This window comes from Coregonus clupeaformis, chromosome 13 (genome assembly GCF_020615455.1).
Source record: "Coregonus clupeaformis isolate EN_2021a chromosome 13, ASM2061545v1, whole genome shotgun sequence".
In the NCBI taxonomy this organism is placed as follows: domain Eukaryota; kingdom Metazoa; phylum Chordata; class Actinopteri; order Salmoniformes; family Salmonidae; genus Coregonus; species Coregonus clupeaformis.
Genome location: NC_059204.1, coordinates 43,375,749 through 43,393,355, shown reverse-complemented (window position 1 = coordinate 43,393,355; position 17,607 = coordinate 43,375,749). Strand labels below are relative to the sequence as shown.

Here is a 17,607-nt window from a genome sequence, read left to right as displayed (position 1 = left end):
TGTCAATCAGTCTGATGGAGAGGCAGAGGTTAAAGGTAGTTCACCGGCAGACACCTGAAAATAGCCCCACATGATCACTACCTCCCTAGAGTTTAAATGCTTTAACATCAAATCGGAGCTGGGCCTCAGAGAGTGCTGAAATTTAAATACAGAGCTAGCCTAAATATGCTGACCAGCAGGCTTTCACCAGGCCTCAACAGGGGAGCACAGAGAAAGACAGTGGTGGGAGAGAGAGAATGAGAGCAAGAGAGAACGAGAGAGAGAGAGAGTGAGAGAGCATGGAGGGAAGGTAGAATCGATGGAGCGGTGGAGTGGTACTTTTGTGTGTTCATTAAGGAAAGCGATCGATGGCTGCTACCCCTTAAACAAAGCATTCAACTTGCTTCTGCTCCAGCCACTCTGTCTCTTCACAAATCTATCATCCCTCTCCTCAGGATCAGTACGCACTAGAGAGCATGTCTGTAATGGCAGCAGAAAGTAGAAAGCTCCCTTTATAAATACACTACAGGACCAGTAGTTTGTGTACACCTGCTCGTCGAACATCTCATTCCAAAATCATGGCCATTAATATGGAGTTGGTCCCCCCCTTTGCTGCTATAACAGCCTCCACTCTTCCGGGAAGGCTTTCCACTAGATGTTGGAACATTGCTGCAGGGACTTGCTTCCATTCAGCCACAAGAGCATTAGTGAGGTCGAGCACTGATGTTGGGCGACTAGGCCTGGCTCGCAGTCAGCGTTCCAATTCATCCCAAAGGTGTTCAATGGGGTTGAGGTCAGGGATTTGTGCAGGCCAGTCAGGTTCTTCCACATCGATCTCGACAAACCATTTCTGTATGGACCTCGCTTTGTGCACGGGGGCATTATCATGCTGAAACAGGAAATGGCCTTCCCCAAACTGTTGTCACAAAGTTGGAAGCACAGAATCGTCTAGAATGTCATTGTATGCTGTAGCGTTAAGATTTCCCTTCATTGGAACTAAGGGTTCTAGCCCGAACCATGAAAAACAACCCCATACCATTATTCCTCCTCCACCAAACTTTACAATTGGCACTATGCATTGGGGCAGGTAGCGTTCTCTTGGCATCAGCCAAACCCAGATCCGTTGGACTGCCAGATGGTGAAGCGTGATTCATCACTCCAGAGAACGCGTTTCCACTGTTCCAGAGTCCAATGGTGGCGAGCTTTACACCACTCCAGCCGACGCTTGGCATTGCGCATGGTGATTTTAGGCTTGTGTGTGGCTGCTTGGCCATGGAAATCCATTTCATTAAGCTCCCGACGAACAGTTCTTGTGCTGATGTTGCTTCCAGAGGCAGTTTGGAACTAGGTAGTGAGTGTTACAGACGATTTGTACGCGCTACACGCTTCAGCACTCGGCTGTCCCATTCTGTGAGCTTGTGTGGCCTTCCACTTCGCGTCTGAGCCGTTGTTGCTCCTAGACGTTTCCACTTCACAATAATAGCACTTACAGTTGACCGGGGAAGATCTAGCAGGGCAGAAATTTGACGAACTGACTTTCAAGTGCTACATTGAAAGTCACTGAGCTCTTCAGTAAGGGCATTCTACTGCCAATGTTTGTCTATGGAGATTGCATGGCTGTGTGCTCGATTTTATACACCTGTCAGCAACGGGTGTGGCTGAAATAGTCTAATCCACTAATTTGAAGGTGTGTCCACATACTTTTGTATATATAGTGTATGTCACTGTAGCAGTTGGAAACAGCTATTTTTAAGTCAAGCAAAATTACAGAACAATGCTGTCAGCAGATATTGTCTTCTACCCCCCCCCCCCTCACCCTATATCCCACTGGCTATAGGGTGAACGCACCAATTGGTGAGTCGCTCTGGATAAGAGCGTCTGCTAAATGACGTAAATGTGCCCTTGAGCAAGGCACTTAACCCTAATTGCTCCTGTAAGTCGCTCTGGATAAGAGCGTCTGCTAAATGACTAAAATGTAAATGTAATATTGTCTTCAAGACTACAGAGAGCTTTTAGAAGAAAATGAATATGTATTGTTTCAAAAGAAGCACAGTAAAACATACCTACAGTGAGGGAAAAAAGTATTTGATCCCCTGCTGATTTTGTACGTTTGCCCACTGACAGAGAAATGATCAGTCTATAATTTTAATGGTAGGTTTATTTGAACAGTGAGAGACAGAATAACAACAAAAAAATCCAGAAAAACGCATGTCAAAAATGTTATAAATTGATTTGCATTTTAATGAGGGAAATAAGTATTTGACCCCTCTGCAAAACATGAGTTAGTACTTGGTGGCAAAACCCTTGTTGGCAATCACAGAGGTCAGACGTTTCTTGAAGTTGGCCACCAGGTTTGCACACATCTCAGGAGGGATTTTGTCCCACTCCTCTTTGCAGATCTTCTCCAAGTCATTAAGGTTTCGAGGCTGATGTTTGGCAACTCGAACCTTCAGCTCCCTCCACAGATTTTCTATGGGATTAAGGTCTGGAGACTGGCTAGGCCACTCCAGGACCTTAATGTGCTTCTTCTTGAGCCACTCCTTTGTTGCCTTGGCCGTGTGTTTTGGGTCATTGTCATGCTGGAATACCCATCCACGACCCATTTTCAATGCCCTGGTTGAGGGAAGGAGGTTCTCACCCAAGATTTGACGGTACATGGCCCGGTCCATCGTTCCTTTGATGCGGTGAAGTTGTCCTGTCCCCTTAGCAGAAAAACACCCCCAAAGCATAATCTTTCCACCTCCATGTTTGACGTGGGGATGGTGTTCTTTGGGTCATAGGCAGCATTCCTCCTCCTCTAAACACGGCGAGTTGAGTTGATGCCAAAGAGCTCCATTTTGGTCTCATCTGACCACAACACTTTCACCCAGTTCTCCTCTGAATAATTCAGACTTCAGACGGCCCTGTATATGTGCTTTCTTGAGCAGGGGGACCTTGCGGGCGCTGCAGGATTTCAGTCCTTCACGGCGTAGTGTGTTACCAATTATTTTCTTGGTGACTATGGTCCCAGCTGCCTTGAGATCATTGACAAGATCCTCCTGTGTAGTTCTGGGCTGATTCCTCACCGTTCTCATGATCATTGCAACACCACGAGGTGAGATCTTGCATGGAGCCCCAGGCCGAGGGATATTGACAGTTCTTTTGTGTTTCTTCCATTTGCGAATAATCGCACCAACTGTTGTCACCTTCTCACCAAGCTGCTTTGGCGATGGTCTTGTAGCCCATTCCAGCCTTGTGTAGGTCTACAATCTTGTCCCTGACATCCTTGGAGAGCTCCTTGGTCTTGGCCATGGTGGAGAGTTTGGAATCTGATTGATTGATTGCTTCTGTGGACAGGTGTCTTTTATACAGGTAACAAGCTGAGATTAGGAGCACTCCCTTTAAAAGTGTGCTCCTAATCTCAAATAAAATAAAATAAAATGTTATTGGCCACATGCGCCGAATACAACAGGTGCAGACATTACAGTGAAATGCTGACTTACAGCCCTTAACCAACAGTGCATTTATTTTTAATAAAAAAGTAAAATAAAACAACAACAAAAAAGTGTTGAGAAAAAAAGAGCAGAAGTCAAATGAAATAACAGTAGGGAGGCTATATATACAGGGGGGTACCGGTGCAGAGTCAATGTGCGGGGGCACCGGCTAGTTGAGGTAGTTGAAATAATATGTACATGTGGGTAGAGTTAAAGTGACTATGCATAAATGATTAACAGAGTAGCAGCAGCGTAAAAAGATGGGGTGGGGGGGCAGTGCAAATAGTCCGGGTAGCCATGATTAGCTGTTCAGGAGTCTTATGGCTTGGGGGTAGAAGCTGTTGAGAAGTCTTTTGGACCTAGACTATTCTATCTCAGCTCGTTACCTGTATAAAAGACACCTGGGAGCCAGAAATCTTTCTGATTGAGAGGGGGTCAAATACTTATTTCCCTCATTAAAATGCAAATCAATCTTTAACATTTTTGACATGCGTTTTTCTGGATTATTTTGTTGTTATTCTGTCTCTCACTGTTCAAATAAACCTACCATTAAAATGATAGACTGATCATTTCTTTTTCAGTGGGCAAACGTACAAAATCAGCAGGGGATCAAATACTTTTTTCCCTCACTGTATAATAGTGACCTTACAGGCAAATTCAGGTAATACGCCTAGTCTCTGTCAGACTTTTTCATGAAATAAAAAGCCTAACATATGTTGAGTAGGATAGCTGTATGTTGTACCTGTGGTATAAGCAATGTGTGTCTACATAACTTAACATAAGAAGTATCATAATAGTGTGCCCCAATACCCTCAACAAGCCATCAAGCAAAACAGAAAGCAGTCAGTCAGGACAAAATTAACCACAATTAACCTAAAAGCTATGCCAACACACTCTACTAACACACACATACCCACTACCCACACCTACACTATCACTCATAACATCAATCACAACCCTCTAGTCGTTTCACTGATTCATCTGGCATACCCTTCATATTGCAATCTAAAGACATAAAGGGACTCATGTGAGTAGCAACAATCACACATTTTCATTGGAGTGTTTTAATCTTCCAAAACAGTACTGATTATGCAGTCAGTCAGGCAACTAGAGATTGGTTTCTATTTCTGTAGCTGCTGTGTCTAAATGTGTACTCTGTTTAAGGGAGAAAGCAGGGTAAACAGATGCTGAGTGAGATAGAGAGTGGAAGGGTAAACGAGAGAACAATACCAGAAGGAGAGACAGGAACAGAAAAGGCCAGCACACTCCAGACTGGCCCTGACCTGAGGGCAGCTCTAACAAAGGAAGGACAGGAGGAGAGGAGAGGAGGGTGGATGAAAGAGGGAGAGATACTGTATATGTGGGGGAAGGGAGGGAATGGCAGCAGATCCATACGTGTGTATGTGTGTGTATGTGTGTGTGTGTGTGTGTGTGTGTGTGTGTGTGTGTGTGTGTGTGTGTGTGTGTGTGTGTGTGTGTGTGTGTGTGTGTGTGTGTGTGTGTGTGAACAGTGTGTGCACATGTGTCACTGTGCATGCAATGGGGATTTTATAGGGTTTCATTTGGATGGGACATCATTCAAACACCAGCATATCAGCATATATCCGTCGGATGTGGCAGGGCTTGCAGATGATAATAGATTACAAAGGGAAACTCAGCTGTGAGATTCCGTGACGCAGAACTCCCAAGCGAGCTAAATGCCATTTATGCTCGCTTTGGGGAAAACAACACAAAGTCCTGCATGAAAGTCCCTGTTGTTCCGGATGACTGTGTGATCTCGTTCTGAGTGGCTGATGTGAGTCAAACTTTTAAACAGGTTAACACTCGCAAGGCCGCTGGGCCAGACAGAATACCAGGGTGAGTTTTCAGAGCATGCGCAGACCAGCTGGCAAGTGTCTTCACAGACATTTTCAATCTCCCATTGTCCCAGTCGGAAATCCCAACATGTTTCAAGCTGACCCTGTTCCCAAGAACTCCAAGGTAACCTGCCTAAATGACTATCGCCCTGTAGCACTCACATATGTAATTATGAAGTGCTTTGGAAGGCTGCCCATCAACACCATCATCCCAGACACCCTGGACCCACTCCAATTCGCATACCGCCCCAACAGATCCACAGATCTGCCCTCTCCCACCTGGACAAGAGGGGAAATAACTATGTGAGAATGCTGTTCATAGACTACAGCTCAGCGTTCAACACCATAGTCCCCTCGAAGCTCATCACCAAGCTCAGGATCCTGGGACTGAACAACTCCTTCTGCAACTGGATCCTGGAGTTCCTGATGTGCAGCCCCAGGTGGGGAGGGTAGGAAACAACACCTCCGCCACACTGACCATCAACAGGGGGGCCCCTCAGGGGTGCATGCTTAGTCCCCTCCTGAACTCCCTGTTCACCCACGACTGCATGACCACGCATGACTCCAACATCATCATCAAGTTTGCTGACTACACAACAGTGGTAGGCCTGAACACCGACAGTGATGAGACAGCCTACAGGAAGGAGGTCAGAGACTTGGCAGTGTGGTGCCAGGACAACAACCTCTCCCTCAACATCAGTAAGACCAAGGAGCTGATCGTGGACTACAGGAGAAAGGGGGGAGAGCATGCCCCCATCCACATCTATGGGGCTGTAGTCGAGAGCTTCAAGTTTCTTGGTGTCCACATCACTAAGGACTTAACATAGTCCACACACACACACACACAGTTGTGAAGCGGGCACGACAGCACCTCTTCCCCCTCAGCAGGCTGAAAAGATTTGGCATATACAGCTGCACAATCGAAAGCATCTTGACTGGCTGCATGCCTGCATCACTGCTTGGTATGGCAAATGCACTGCCCTCAACCGCAAAGCGCTACAGAGGGTGGTGCGGACGGCCCAGTACATCACTGGGGCTGACCTCCCTGTCAACCAGCACCTCTATATCAGGCGGTGTCAGAGGAAGGCCTGACACTTTGCCAAAGACTTCAGCCACCCGAGCCACAGACTGTTCACTTTGCTACCTTCCGGCAAATGGTACCGGAGCATCGGCTCTCGGACCAACAGGCTCCGAGACAGCTTCTACACCCAAGCCATAAAACTGCTAAATAGCCATAAGACTACTAAATAGTGAATGAAATGGTTACACGGACTATCTGCATTGACCCTATCTTGCACTGACTTTATGCACACTCACAAGAGTATATATACAGTGGGGAGAACAAGTATTTGATACACTGCCGATTTTGCATGTTTTCCTACTTACAAAGCATGTAGAGGTCTGTAATTTTTATCATAGGTACACTTCAACTGTGAGAGACAGAATCTAAAACAAAAATCCAGAAAATCACATTGTATGATGTTTAGGTAATTACAAAGCATGTACAAAGCATGTACTGGTTGGTAGGTGATCAAATACTTATGTCATTCAATAAAATGCAAATTAATTACTTAAAAATCATACAATGTGATTTTCTGGATATTTGTTTTAGATTCCGTCTCTCACAGTTGAAGTGTACCTATGATAAAAAATACAGACCTCTACATGCTTTGTAAGTAGGAAAACATGCAAAATCGGCAGTGTATCAAATACTTGTTCACCCCACTGTACGCACTATATACACTCTCACACAAAACCCACACACTTTCACATACACTACACACTACACACACATACACACACTTTCACACTCATCATATGCTGCTGCTACTCTGGTCTTCATTTTTACTTGTGTTCTTATCTATTCTAATGCCTAGTCACTTTACCCTGCCTTTATGTACATACAGTGCCTTCGGAAAGTATTCAGAACCCTTGACTTTTTCCACATTTTGTTACGTTGCAGCCTTATTCTAAAAGGATTAAATACATTTTTTTCCTCAGCAATCTACACACAATACCCCATAATGACAAAGTGAAAACAGGTTGCTAGAAATTTTGGCAAATGTATAATTTAAAAAGTATTCAGACCCTTTGCTATGAGATTCAAAGTTGAGCTCAGGTGCATCCTATTTCTATTGATCATCCTTGAGAGTCCACCTGTGGTAAATTCAATTGATTGGACATGATTTGGAAAGGCACACACCTGTCTATATAAGGTCCCACAGTTGACAGTGCATGTCAGAACAAAAACCAAGCCATGAGGTCGAAGGAATTGTCCGTAGAGCTCCGAGACAGGATTGTGTTGAGGCACAGATCTGGGGAAGGGTACGAAAAAAATTCTGCAGCATTGAAGATCCCCAAGAACACAGTGGCCTCCATCATTCTTAAATGGAAGAAGTTTGGAACCACCAAGACTCTTCCTAGAGCTGGCCGCCCAGTCAAACTGAGCAATCGGGGGAGAAGGGCCTTGGTCAGGGAGGTGACCAAGAACTCGATGGTCACTCTGACAGAGCTCCAGACTTCCTCTGTGGAGATGGGAGAACCTTTCAGAAGGACAACCATCTCTGCAACACTCCACCAACCAGGCCTTTATGGTAGAGTGGCCAGACGGAAGCCACTCTTCAGTAAAAGGCACATGACAGCCCGCTTGGAGTTTGCCAAATGGCACCTAAAGATTCTCAGACCATGAGAAACAAGATTCTCTGGTCTGATGAAACCAAGATTGAACTCTTTGGCCTGAATGCCAAGCATCACGTCTGGAGGAAACCTGGCACCATCCCTACGGTGAAGCATGGTGGTGACAACATAATGCTTTGGGGTTATTTTTCAACGGCAGGGACTGGGAGACTAGTCAGGATCCAGGGAAAGATGAACGGAGCAAAATACAGAGATCCTTGATGACAACCTGTTCCAGAGTGCTCAGGACCTCACTGGGGCAAAGGTTCACCTTCCAACAGGACAACGACCCTAAGCACACAGCCAAGACAACGCAGGCGTCCTTGAGTGGCCCAGCCAGAGCCCAGACTTGAACCCGATCTAACATCTCTGGAGAGACCTGAAAATAGCTGTGCAGCAATGCTCCCCATCCATCCTGACAGAGCTTGAGAGGATCTGCAGAGAAGAATGGGAGAAACTCCACAAATAATAATATATAATATAATAATAATATAATATGCCATTTAGCAGACGCTTTTATCCAAAGCGACTTACAGTCATGCGTGCATACATTTTTTTTTGTGTATGGGTGGTCCCGGGGTTCGAACCCACTACCTTGGCGTTACAAGCGCCGTGCTCTACCAGCTGAGCTACAGAGGACCACAGGTGTGCCAAGCTTCTAGCGTCATGCCCAAGAAGACTCAATGCTGTAATTGCTGCCAAAGGTGCTTCAACAAAGTACTGAATAAAGGGTCTGAATACTTATGTAAATGTGATATTTCCGTATTTATTTTGTTTTTTAATTCGCAAAAATGTCTAAAAACCTGTTTTTGCTTTTGTCATTATGGGGTATTGTGTGTAGATTGATGAGGTGAAAAAACAATTTAATTAATTTTAGAATAAGGCTGTAACGTAACAAAATGTGGAAAAAGTCAAGGGGTCTGAATACTTTCCGAAGGCACTGTATCTACCTCTACACCCGTTCTATTCAGTGCATGTGACAAATACAATTGTATTTTATTTTATATCTCACAAACCATTCTTTATTAGAACCCCTTATGCACTCCCACAGAAAAGCAATAGGGTGTGTAAATGTGTGTAATGCTGCATGTGTTTGTGTTAAAGAAAGAGGGAGAGAGAGATAAGGGCTGCCTACACATCTCCTGCACACTGAAACTGTAAATGACAAATGCGTAGCATCATATCGTTACAACAGAAGGGACTCAAAGGATTTGGTCAGAGAGTTATGAGCACAATATACTCCCACACATAAAAAGACATGGGCTACACTACAGAGTATACAGAGGAGCTACAAAGGAAGATTTGATCACATTATTGGGACATACGGTCTGTGATTCACACATATTTCTCAGAGGCCAAATGTGTGGCTGCTATATCCTCATTCCGGAAATCCAAGTGTTATGTTTGTGAGTGCCAATATTAGCAAATGTATAAAAAATCGTACATTCCTGTCACCATGACAGAAACCATCCACTGAATTGAGAAAAGTCTCACTCAACAAACGGAGCTTATCATTTCTCCCTATCTTGCCAGCATAGCGTTTCCATTTGACATTTTGGACAGAGAGTTGACCATCCTGATAAACTGGTACCAAACAATGCTTTAGATGAGAGCCAGACTGCAAGTGCTGGAACAGACATGGACGAAATGACCATACCAATTCAGTTTTTTGACTCCATAAAGCAGTTTATCTAGAGATTCTTCAGAATAAGCCTTCACTCAAGGTGCAGCAACAATTTAAATGGATGTCTATATTCAATATGACAATAAAACCCTTCTACCATATCTATTTCCATAGAAACTCACACATCTCCATTTTTCATTTAGATAATTTCAGATACATTCCCATTTTCAAAATCCATAGGAAACCACCTAAACCATACCAAATATCAATATGACATAGCTGTATCTGACAAATCTGTCATCAGAGCAGTCAGTCAACCAGTCAGTCGGTCAGTCAACCAGTCAACAACCACTTCTAATTGGTGCCTACCATTATATGGTGCGGATGCTTCTTGGCTTTCCGGACGTTGTTGATGAACCGCCGGCCCATTTTTTTGGCATACCACACGGAGACGAACATCCTGCCTGAGTGCTGAACACTGAGCCGCCGTGGGGAACCTAACAAACACCGTTCACCTCCCAAAAGGATGGACGAGCCGGATAAGTGGGTGGCAGAGAGAGGAAAGAGGAGGTGCACTCAAGGGGCGTTTCCTCTCAGAAAAACATGACAAATTGATAAACCCATATGATATCAAGGCAGTCTGTCTGCCACGTGCCAACATTATTAGGAGTATCCGTAAAGCCGGGGAATATCTCGATATAAATGAAAAATACTTTTAAAATAACCTCATACTAAACATGCACTTTCAACTAATGCAAAATTAGGCCAGCCTACTTCAACAATAGAAAGACAAAAATCTCAACAATACCCCTGATATCAAGCATTGGGCTGGGAACGCAGATAGCTTTACATTCAAAGCCAGACAAACACTTTTAAATCTGGGGGTGCCACAGTCCCCTTCTGGGTACCAAAATAACTCTTGAGAGGCAGAAGAGAGTTTGGACTCCGGCGACAGTGTTCCTTCCTCCTCCTGTTGTGTAATCCAAGTGTGGAGTCGGTCATTTGAGGAATCCCCAACACTGCGGTTTGAGTGGGATTGTATAGCCTACCTGTCGGTCTGATAATTAGCCTACTGTTCAAATATCAGCAATAGCGCTATTTTGAACAGCTGTCAAAATAGCCTAGTCTACGAATAGCCTACGACACGGGTACGTATTTGCCATTCACGTCGCGCTGAATATGGCTGCATCTAATTTGGGAAAACAAGCTAAAAACACATTTGTCATCTGGATATCTCGTTCTGATCTAAAATGGGTTATTCTTTATTCCGAGGAGCGCGACCGGTGTCTCCCTTCGAGCTCCATCCTCTGCTTTACAACAGCCCGCTGTACTCTCTCTCTCCTGAGCGAATATCCACTGTCTCTCTTCCCCTGTACTGTGCTCACTGAGATGCAGTTCATGCTGCTGCTGCGGCTGCTGCACCCCCTCCCACCCCGGGGAAGGGAAAGTGGGAAAGTTTGATGGCAATTATGATGGCGGGGGAGGGGTGTTGATTGTGTTAGTGGTGTTGGTGTTTGAATAAGGTAGAGGTGGGGTGGGGTGGGGTGGTGACTATGGCACAAGGGGTGATAAACATAAACCTAAATTAACATTTGAATCTAAAGTTAAACACACTGCAATATGCTTGGTCAATATCCCTGTAGTCTGTTCAAAGCATAATCTGCACCACTCATCAACTAAACATAGCACAGCAGCAGCCCACTCTAAGAGCCTAGCGGTTTACACAGTGTTCTATCAATGCAGTGCAGTATGTGTTGGCCACATACTGCCAACATGCATCCTTCCTATGAGCTAGTCCTCTCTGCCAGGCAGCACGTCCTCTCTGGCAGGCAGCACGCTCTCTCTGCCACCAGGCAGGCAGCCCCAGTCTGTCTGTCTGTCTGAGTTGAGTTTGACAGTGCTCCACTGCTCCAGGCTTGTCCAAAAGGACCCCACTCTACAGGGCTGTCACTTTACAACAGCATCAATGGGAACAGAAAACACATCTTTAACGTTTCATTCAATATTCTGTTTGTCTCTCTCAATTCAAATTCAATTAAATTCAATTCAATTTAAGGGCTTTATTGGCATGGGAAATGTATGTTAACATTGTCAAAGCAAGTGAAGTAGATAGTAAGCAAAAGTGAAATAAACAATAAATATTAACAGTAAACATTACACTCAGAAGTTCCAAAATAATAAAGACATTTCAAATGTCATATTATGTACAGTGGGGAGAACAAGTATTTGATACACTGCCGATTTTGCAGGTTTTCCTACTTACAAAGTATGTAGAGGTCTGTAATTTTTATCATAGGTACACTTCAACTGTGAGAGACAGAATCTAAAACAAAAATCCAGAAAATCACATTGTATGATTTTTAGGTAATTAATTTGCATTTTATTGCATGACATAAGTATTTGATCACCTACCAACCAGTAAGAATTCCGGCTCTCACAGACCTGTTAGTTTTTCTTTAAGAAGCCCTCCTGTTCTCCACTCATGACCTGTATTAACTGCACCTGTTTGACTCGTTACCTGTATAAAAGACACCTGTCCACACACTCAATCAAACAGACTCCAACCTCTCCACAATGGCCAAGACCAGAGAGCTGTGTAAGGACATCAGGGATCAAATTGTAGACCTGCACAAGGCTGGGATGGGCTACAGGACAATAGGCAAGCAGCTTGGTGAGAAGGCAACAACTGTTGGTGCAATTATTAGAAAATGGAAGTTCAAGATGACGGTCAATCACCCTCGGTCTGGGGCTCCATGCAAGATCTCACCTCGTGGGGCATCAATGATCATGAGGAAGGTGAGGGATCAGCCCAGAACTACACGGCAGGACCTGGTCAATGACCTGAAGAGAGCTGGGACCACAGTCTCAAAGAAAACCATTAGTAACACACTACGCCGTCATGGATTAAAATCCTGCAGCGCACGCAAGGTCCCCCTGCTCAAGCCAGCGCATGTCCAAGCCTGTCTGAAGTTTGCCAATGACCATCTGGATGATCCAGAGGAGGAATGGGATAAGGTCATGTGGTCTGATGAGACAAAAATAGAGCTTTTTGGTCTAAACTCCACTCGCTGTGTTTGGAGGAAGAAGAAGGATGAGTACAACCCCAAGAACACCATCCCAACCGTGAAGCATGGAGGTGGAAACATCATTCTTTGGGGATGCTTTTCTGCAAAGGGGACAGTACGACTGCGCCGTATTGAGGGGAGAATGGATGGGGCCATGTATCGCGAGATCTTGGCCAACAACCTCCTTCCCTCAGTAAGAGCATTGAAGATGGGTCGTGGCTGGGTCTTCCAGCATGACAACGACCCGAAACACACAGCCAGGGCAACTATGGAGTGGCTCCGTAAGAAGCATCTCAAGGTCCTAGAGTGGCCTAGCCGGTCTCCAGACCTGAACCCAATAGAAAATCTTTGGAGGGTGCTGAAAGTCCCTATTGCCCAGCGACAGCCCCGAAACCTGAAGGATCTGGAGAAGGTCTGTATGGAGGAGTGGGCCAAAATCCCTGCTGCAGTGTGTGCAAACCTGGTCAAGACCTACAGGAAACGTATGATCTCTGTAATTGCACAGAAAGGTTTCTGTACCAAATATTAAGTTCTGCTTTTCTGATGTATCAAATACTTACGTCATGCAATAAAATGCAAATTAATTACTTAAAAATCATACAATGTGATTTTCTGGATTTTAGATTCCGTCTCTCACAGTTGAAGTGTACCTATGATAAAAATTACAGACCTCTACATGCTTTGTAAGTAGGAAAACCTGCAAAATCGGCAGTGTATCAAATACTTGCTCTCCCCACTGTATATATACAGTGTTGTAACAATGTGCAAATAGTTAAAGTACAAATGGGAAAATAAATAAACATAAATATGGGTTGTATTTACAATGGTGTTTGTCCTTCACTGGTTGCCCTTTTCTTGTGGCAACAGGTCACAAATCTTTCTGTTGTGATGGCACACCGTGCTGCCAATGTTGTGATGGCTGTTGTGATGGCACACCGTGCTGCCAATGACTGGAACGAATTGCAAAAATCTCTGAAGCTGGAGACTCTTATCTCCCTCACTAACTTTAAGCATCAGTTGTCAGAGCACCTTACCGATCACTGCACCTGTACACAGCCCATCTGAAATTAGCCCACCCAACTACCTCATCCCTATATTGTTATTTATTTTGCTCTTTTGCACCCCAGTATCTCTATTTGCACATAATCTCTTGCACATCTAGCATTCCAGTGTTAATACTATTGTAATTATTTTGTACTATAGCCTATTTATTGCCTTACCTCCATAACTTGCTACATTTGCACACACTGTATATATATTTTCTGTTGTATTTTTGACTTTATGTTTTTTACCCCATATGTAACTCTGTGTTGTTTTTATTGCACTGCTTTGCTTTATCTTGGCCAGGTCGCAGTTGTAAATGAGAACCTGTTCTCAACTGGCTTACCTGGTTAAATAAAGGTGAAATAAAAAAATAAAAAAAGATATGGGAGTTATCAAAATTAGTTTTTTGTTTTTGAATTCTTTATGGACCTCTGTAATCTGGGGGAAATATGTGTCTCTAATATGGTCATACATTTGGCAGGAGGTTAGGAAGTGCAGCTCAGTTTCCACCTCATTTTGTGGGCAGTGTGCACATAGCCTGTCTTCTCTTTAGAGCCAGGTCTGCCTACGGCGGCCTTTCTCAATAGCAAGGCTATGCTCACTGAGTCTGTACATAGTCAAAGCTTTCCTTAAGTTTGTGTCAGTCACAGTGGTCAGGTATTCTGCCACTGTGTACTCTCTGTTTAGGGCCAAATAGCATTCAAGTTTGCTCTGTTTTTTTGTTAATTATTTTCAATGTGTCAAGTAATTCTCTTTTTGTTTTCTAATGATTTGGGTCGGTATAATTGTGATGTTGTTGTTGTCCTGGGGCTCTGTAGGGTCTGTTTGTGTTTGTGAACAGAGCCCCAGGACCAGCTTACTTAGGGGACTCTTCTCCAAGTTCATCTCTCTGTAGGTGATGGCTTTGTTATGGAAGGTTTGGGAATCGCTTCCTTTTAAGTGGTTATATAATTTAACGGCTCTTTTCTTGATAATTAGCGGGTATCGGCCTAATTCTGCTCTGCATGCATTATTTTGTGTTTTTTGTTGTACACAGAGGATATTTTTGCAGAATTCTGTATGCAGAGTCTCAGTTTGGTGTTTGTCCCATTTTGTGAATTCTTGGTTGGTGAGCGGACCCCAGACCGCACAATCATAAAAGGCAATGGGTTCTATAACTGATTCAAGTATTTTTTGCCAGATCCTAATTTGTATGTCGAATTTTATGTTCCTTTTGATGGCATAGAAGGCCCTTCTTGCCTTGTCTCTCAGATCGTTCACAGCTTTGTGGAAGTTACCTGTGGCGCTGATGTTTAGGCCGAGGTATGTATCGTTTTTTGTGTGCTCTAGGGCAACGGTGTCTAGCTGGAATTTGTATTTGTGGTCCTGGCAACTGGACCTTTTTTGGAACACCATTATTTTTGTCTTACTGAGATTTACTGTCAGGGCCCAGGTCAGAATCTGTGCAGAATATCTAGGTGCTGCTGTAGGCCCTCCAGGTTGGTGACAGAAGCACCAGATCATCAGCAAACAGTAGACATTTGACTTCAGATTCTAGTAGGGTGAGGCCGGGTGATGCAGACTGTTCTAGTGCCCTCGCCAATTCGTTGATTTATATGTTGAAGAGGTTAGGGCTTAAACTGCATCCCTGTCTCACCCCACGGCTCTGTGGAAAGAAATGTGTGTGTTTTTTGTCAATTTTAACCGCACACTTCTTGTTTGTGTACATGGATTTTATAATGTCATCTGTTTTCCCCCAACCCCACTTTCCATCAATTTGTATAGCAGACCCTCAAGCCAAATTGAGTCAAAAGCTTTTTTGAACTCAACAAAGCATGAGAAGACTTTGCCTTTGTTTTGGTTTGTTCGTTTGTCAATTAGGGTGTGCAGGGTGAATATGTGGTCTGTCATACGGTAATTTAGTAAAAAACCAATTTGACATTTGCTCAGTACATTGTTTTCACTGAGGAAATGAACTAGTCTGCTGTTAATGATAATGCAGAGGATTTTCCCAAGGTTGCTGTTGAAGCATATTCCACAGTAGTTATTGGGGTCAAATTTGTCTCCACTTTTGTGGATTGGGGTGATCAGTCCTTGGTTCCAAATATTGGGGAAGATGCCAGAGCTAAGGATGATGTTAGAGAATTGGAATTTGTGGTCTGTATATTTTATCATTTCATTGAGGATACCATCAACACCACAGGCCTTTTTGGGTTGGAGGGTTTGTATTTTGTCCTGTAGTTCATTCAATGTAATTGAAGAATCCAGTGGGTTCTGGTAGTCATTAATAGTTGATTTTAAGATTTACATTTGATCATGTATATTTTTTTGCTGTTTGTTCTTTGTTATAGGGCCAAAAGATTAGAGAAGTGGTTTACCCATACATCTCCGTTTTGGATAGATAGTTCTTCGTGTTGTTGTTTGTTTAGTGATTTCCAATTTTCCCAGAAGTGGTTAGAGTCTATTGATTCTTCAATTACATTGAGCTGATTTCTGACATGCTGTTCCTTCTTTTTCCGTAGTGTATTTCTGTATTGTTTTAGTGATTCACCATAGTGAAGGCGTAGGTTTTCTGGGTCTCTATGTTTTTGGTTGGATTGGTTTCTCAATTTCTTTCTTAGGTTTTTGCATTCTTCATCAAACCATTTGTCATTGTTGTTACTTTTCTTCGGTTTTCTGTTAGAGATTTTTAGTTTTGATAGGGAAGCTGAGTGGTCAAATATACTGTTTAGGTTTTCTACTGCCAAGTTTACACCTTCACTATTACAGTGGAACGTCTTGTCCAGGAAGTTGTCTAAAAGGGATTTAATTTATTGTTGCCTAATTGTTTTTTTGGTAGGTTTCGACACTACTTTCCTTCCATCATGTATGGTAGCAGGGTGGAAGTCTTTTCGTGGTAGCAGGGTTGAGATAACCACTTGGGGAAAGTAGAAGAAGCTTTTTCTATCACTACCTTGAGTGCTGTGGCCACCCTTTCCTGCTGTGTTCTCAGGTCGTTTGTGCCTGTGTGTATTATTATGTGGCTGGGTGATCCTAGTTGGTCCTCAGACAGAAGGTCTAGGGCACGCTGGGTGTTTGGACACCAGAGTTTAGACACTGTGTGTTTGGGAAAACGTTTATTTTCTTGTATGTATTTCCCGTTTGAGTACATAAGGAGTACAATCTGTGGCTTGTGTATGTCCTCAGTGGGTGTGGGGGGGGTCGTCAGGAGGGCTATCAGGGTGGCTGACAGGTGGGGTGCTCAGAGGGGTTGAGATCCCCTGGGCTTGGGGTTCTTCATTTGTTTGTCCGGCTGTGATGTCGAGGCTATTGTCAGGGTCTAGGGTGTACTGTTCTGCTGCGGTGTTGAGACTTTGGCCAGGATCTGAGGTGGGCTGTTCTGCTGGCTTCTCTGTGGGGGTGGCCAGCTCTCTAATGGGTTGTTCTCTGTCACCAGTCATCGTTCTCACCTTCTCCAGCACTCTGATCCTCTCCTCTAGTGCTCTGTTCTTCTCCTGCTCCTGCTCTTTCTCCTGTTGCTGTTGTCTCACCACAGTCCAGAGTGCAGATATGTCTCTCTTTACCTCCAGCTCTCCAGCTCTAGTTAAGGGGGTGTTGTTGTGCTGGACTGTTGTCTGGGTCTGTGCTGACTGTTCTGGGAAGTTTACTTTCCACTTGGGGTTGCTCGTCTGTGGGGTTATTTAATGAAGAGGTCTGGTCTGACCCGCTCGGGGTCGGGGTATCTTTCTCAAGGGAGAGCTTCTCCTGCTGAGCTATTTCTTTGATTAGGTGAAAGTCCAGCTGGAACTATTTGGGGTTGCCCTGTACCAATACTGTTCCAGATATATAGAGATTTATATTAGCTGACTCAGAGTCCTCGTTGTCTAGTATCCTGAGTTTCCACCCATCGCTAACACCCCCCCTAGTGTGCT

General features: G+C 44.1%; 1 protein-coding gene across 5 annotated transcripts in view; it reads right to left on the bottom strand.

Annotated features, from left to right (window-relative positions):
• The window catches only part of LOC121579527 (disks large homolog 4-like), a 96,677-nt gene that overhangs the window by 28,001 nt on the left and 51,069 nt on the right, over window positions 1-17,607 (bottom strand). Inside the window, exon 1 of one of the 5 annotated variants that reach the window (XM_045224450.1) lies at window positions 9,978-10,145. The exons of the other annotated variants lie outside the window; for them this stretch is intronic. Coding sequence (XP_045080385.1) covers window positions 9,978-10,067 — 90 coding nt within the window. The 5' untranslated portion in view covers window positions 10,068-10,145. Of the gene's footprint in view, window positions 1-9,977; window positions 10,146-17,607 lie in introns of those variants that run through there. 5 annotated transcript variants of the gene reach the window in all.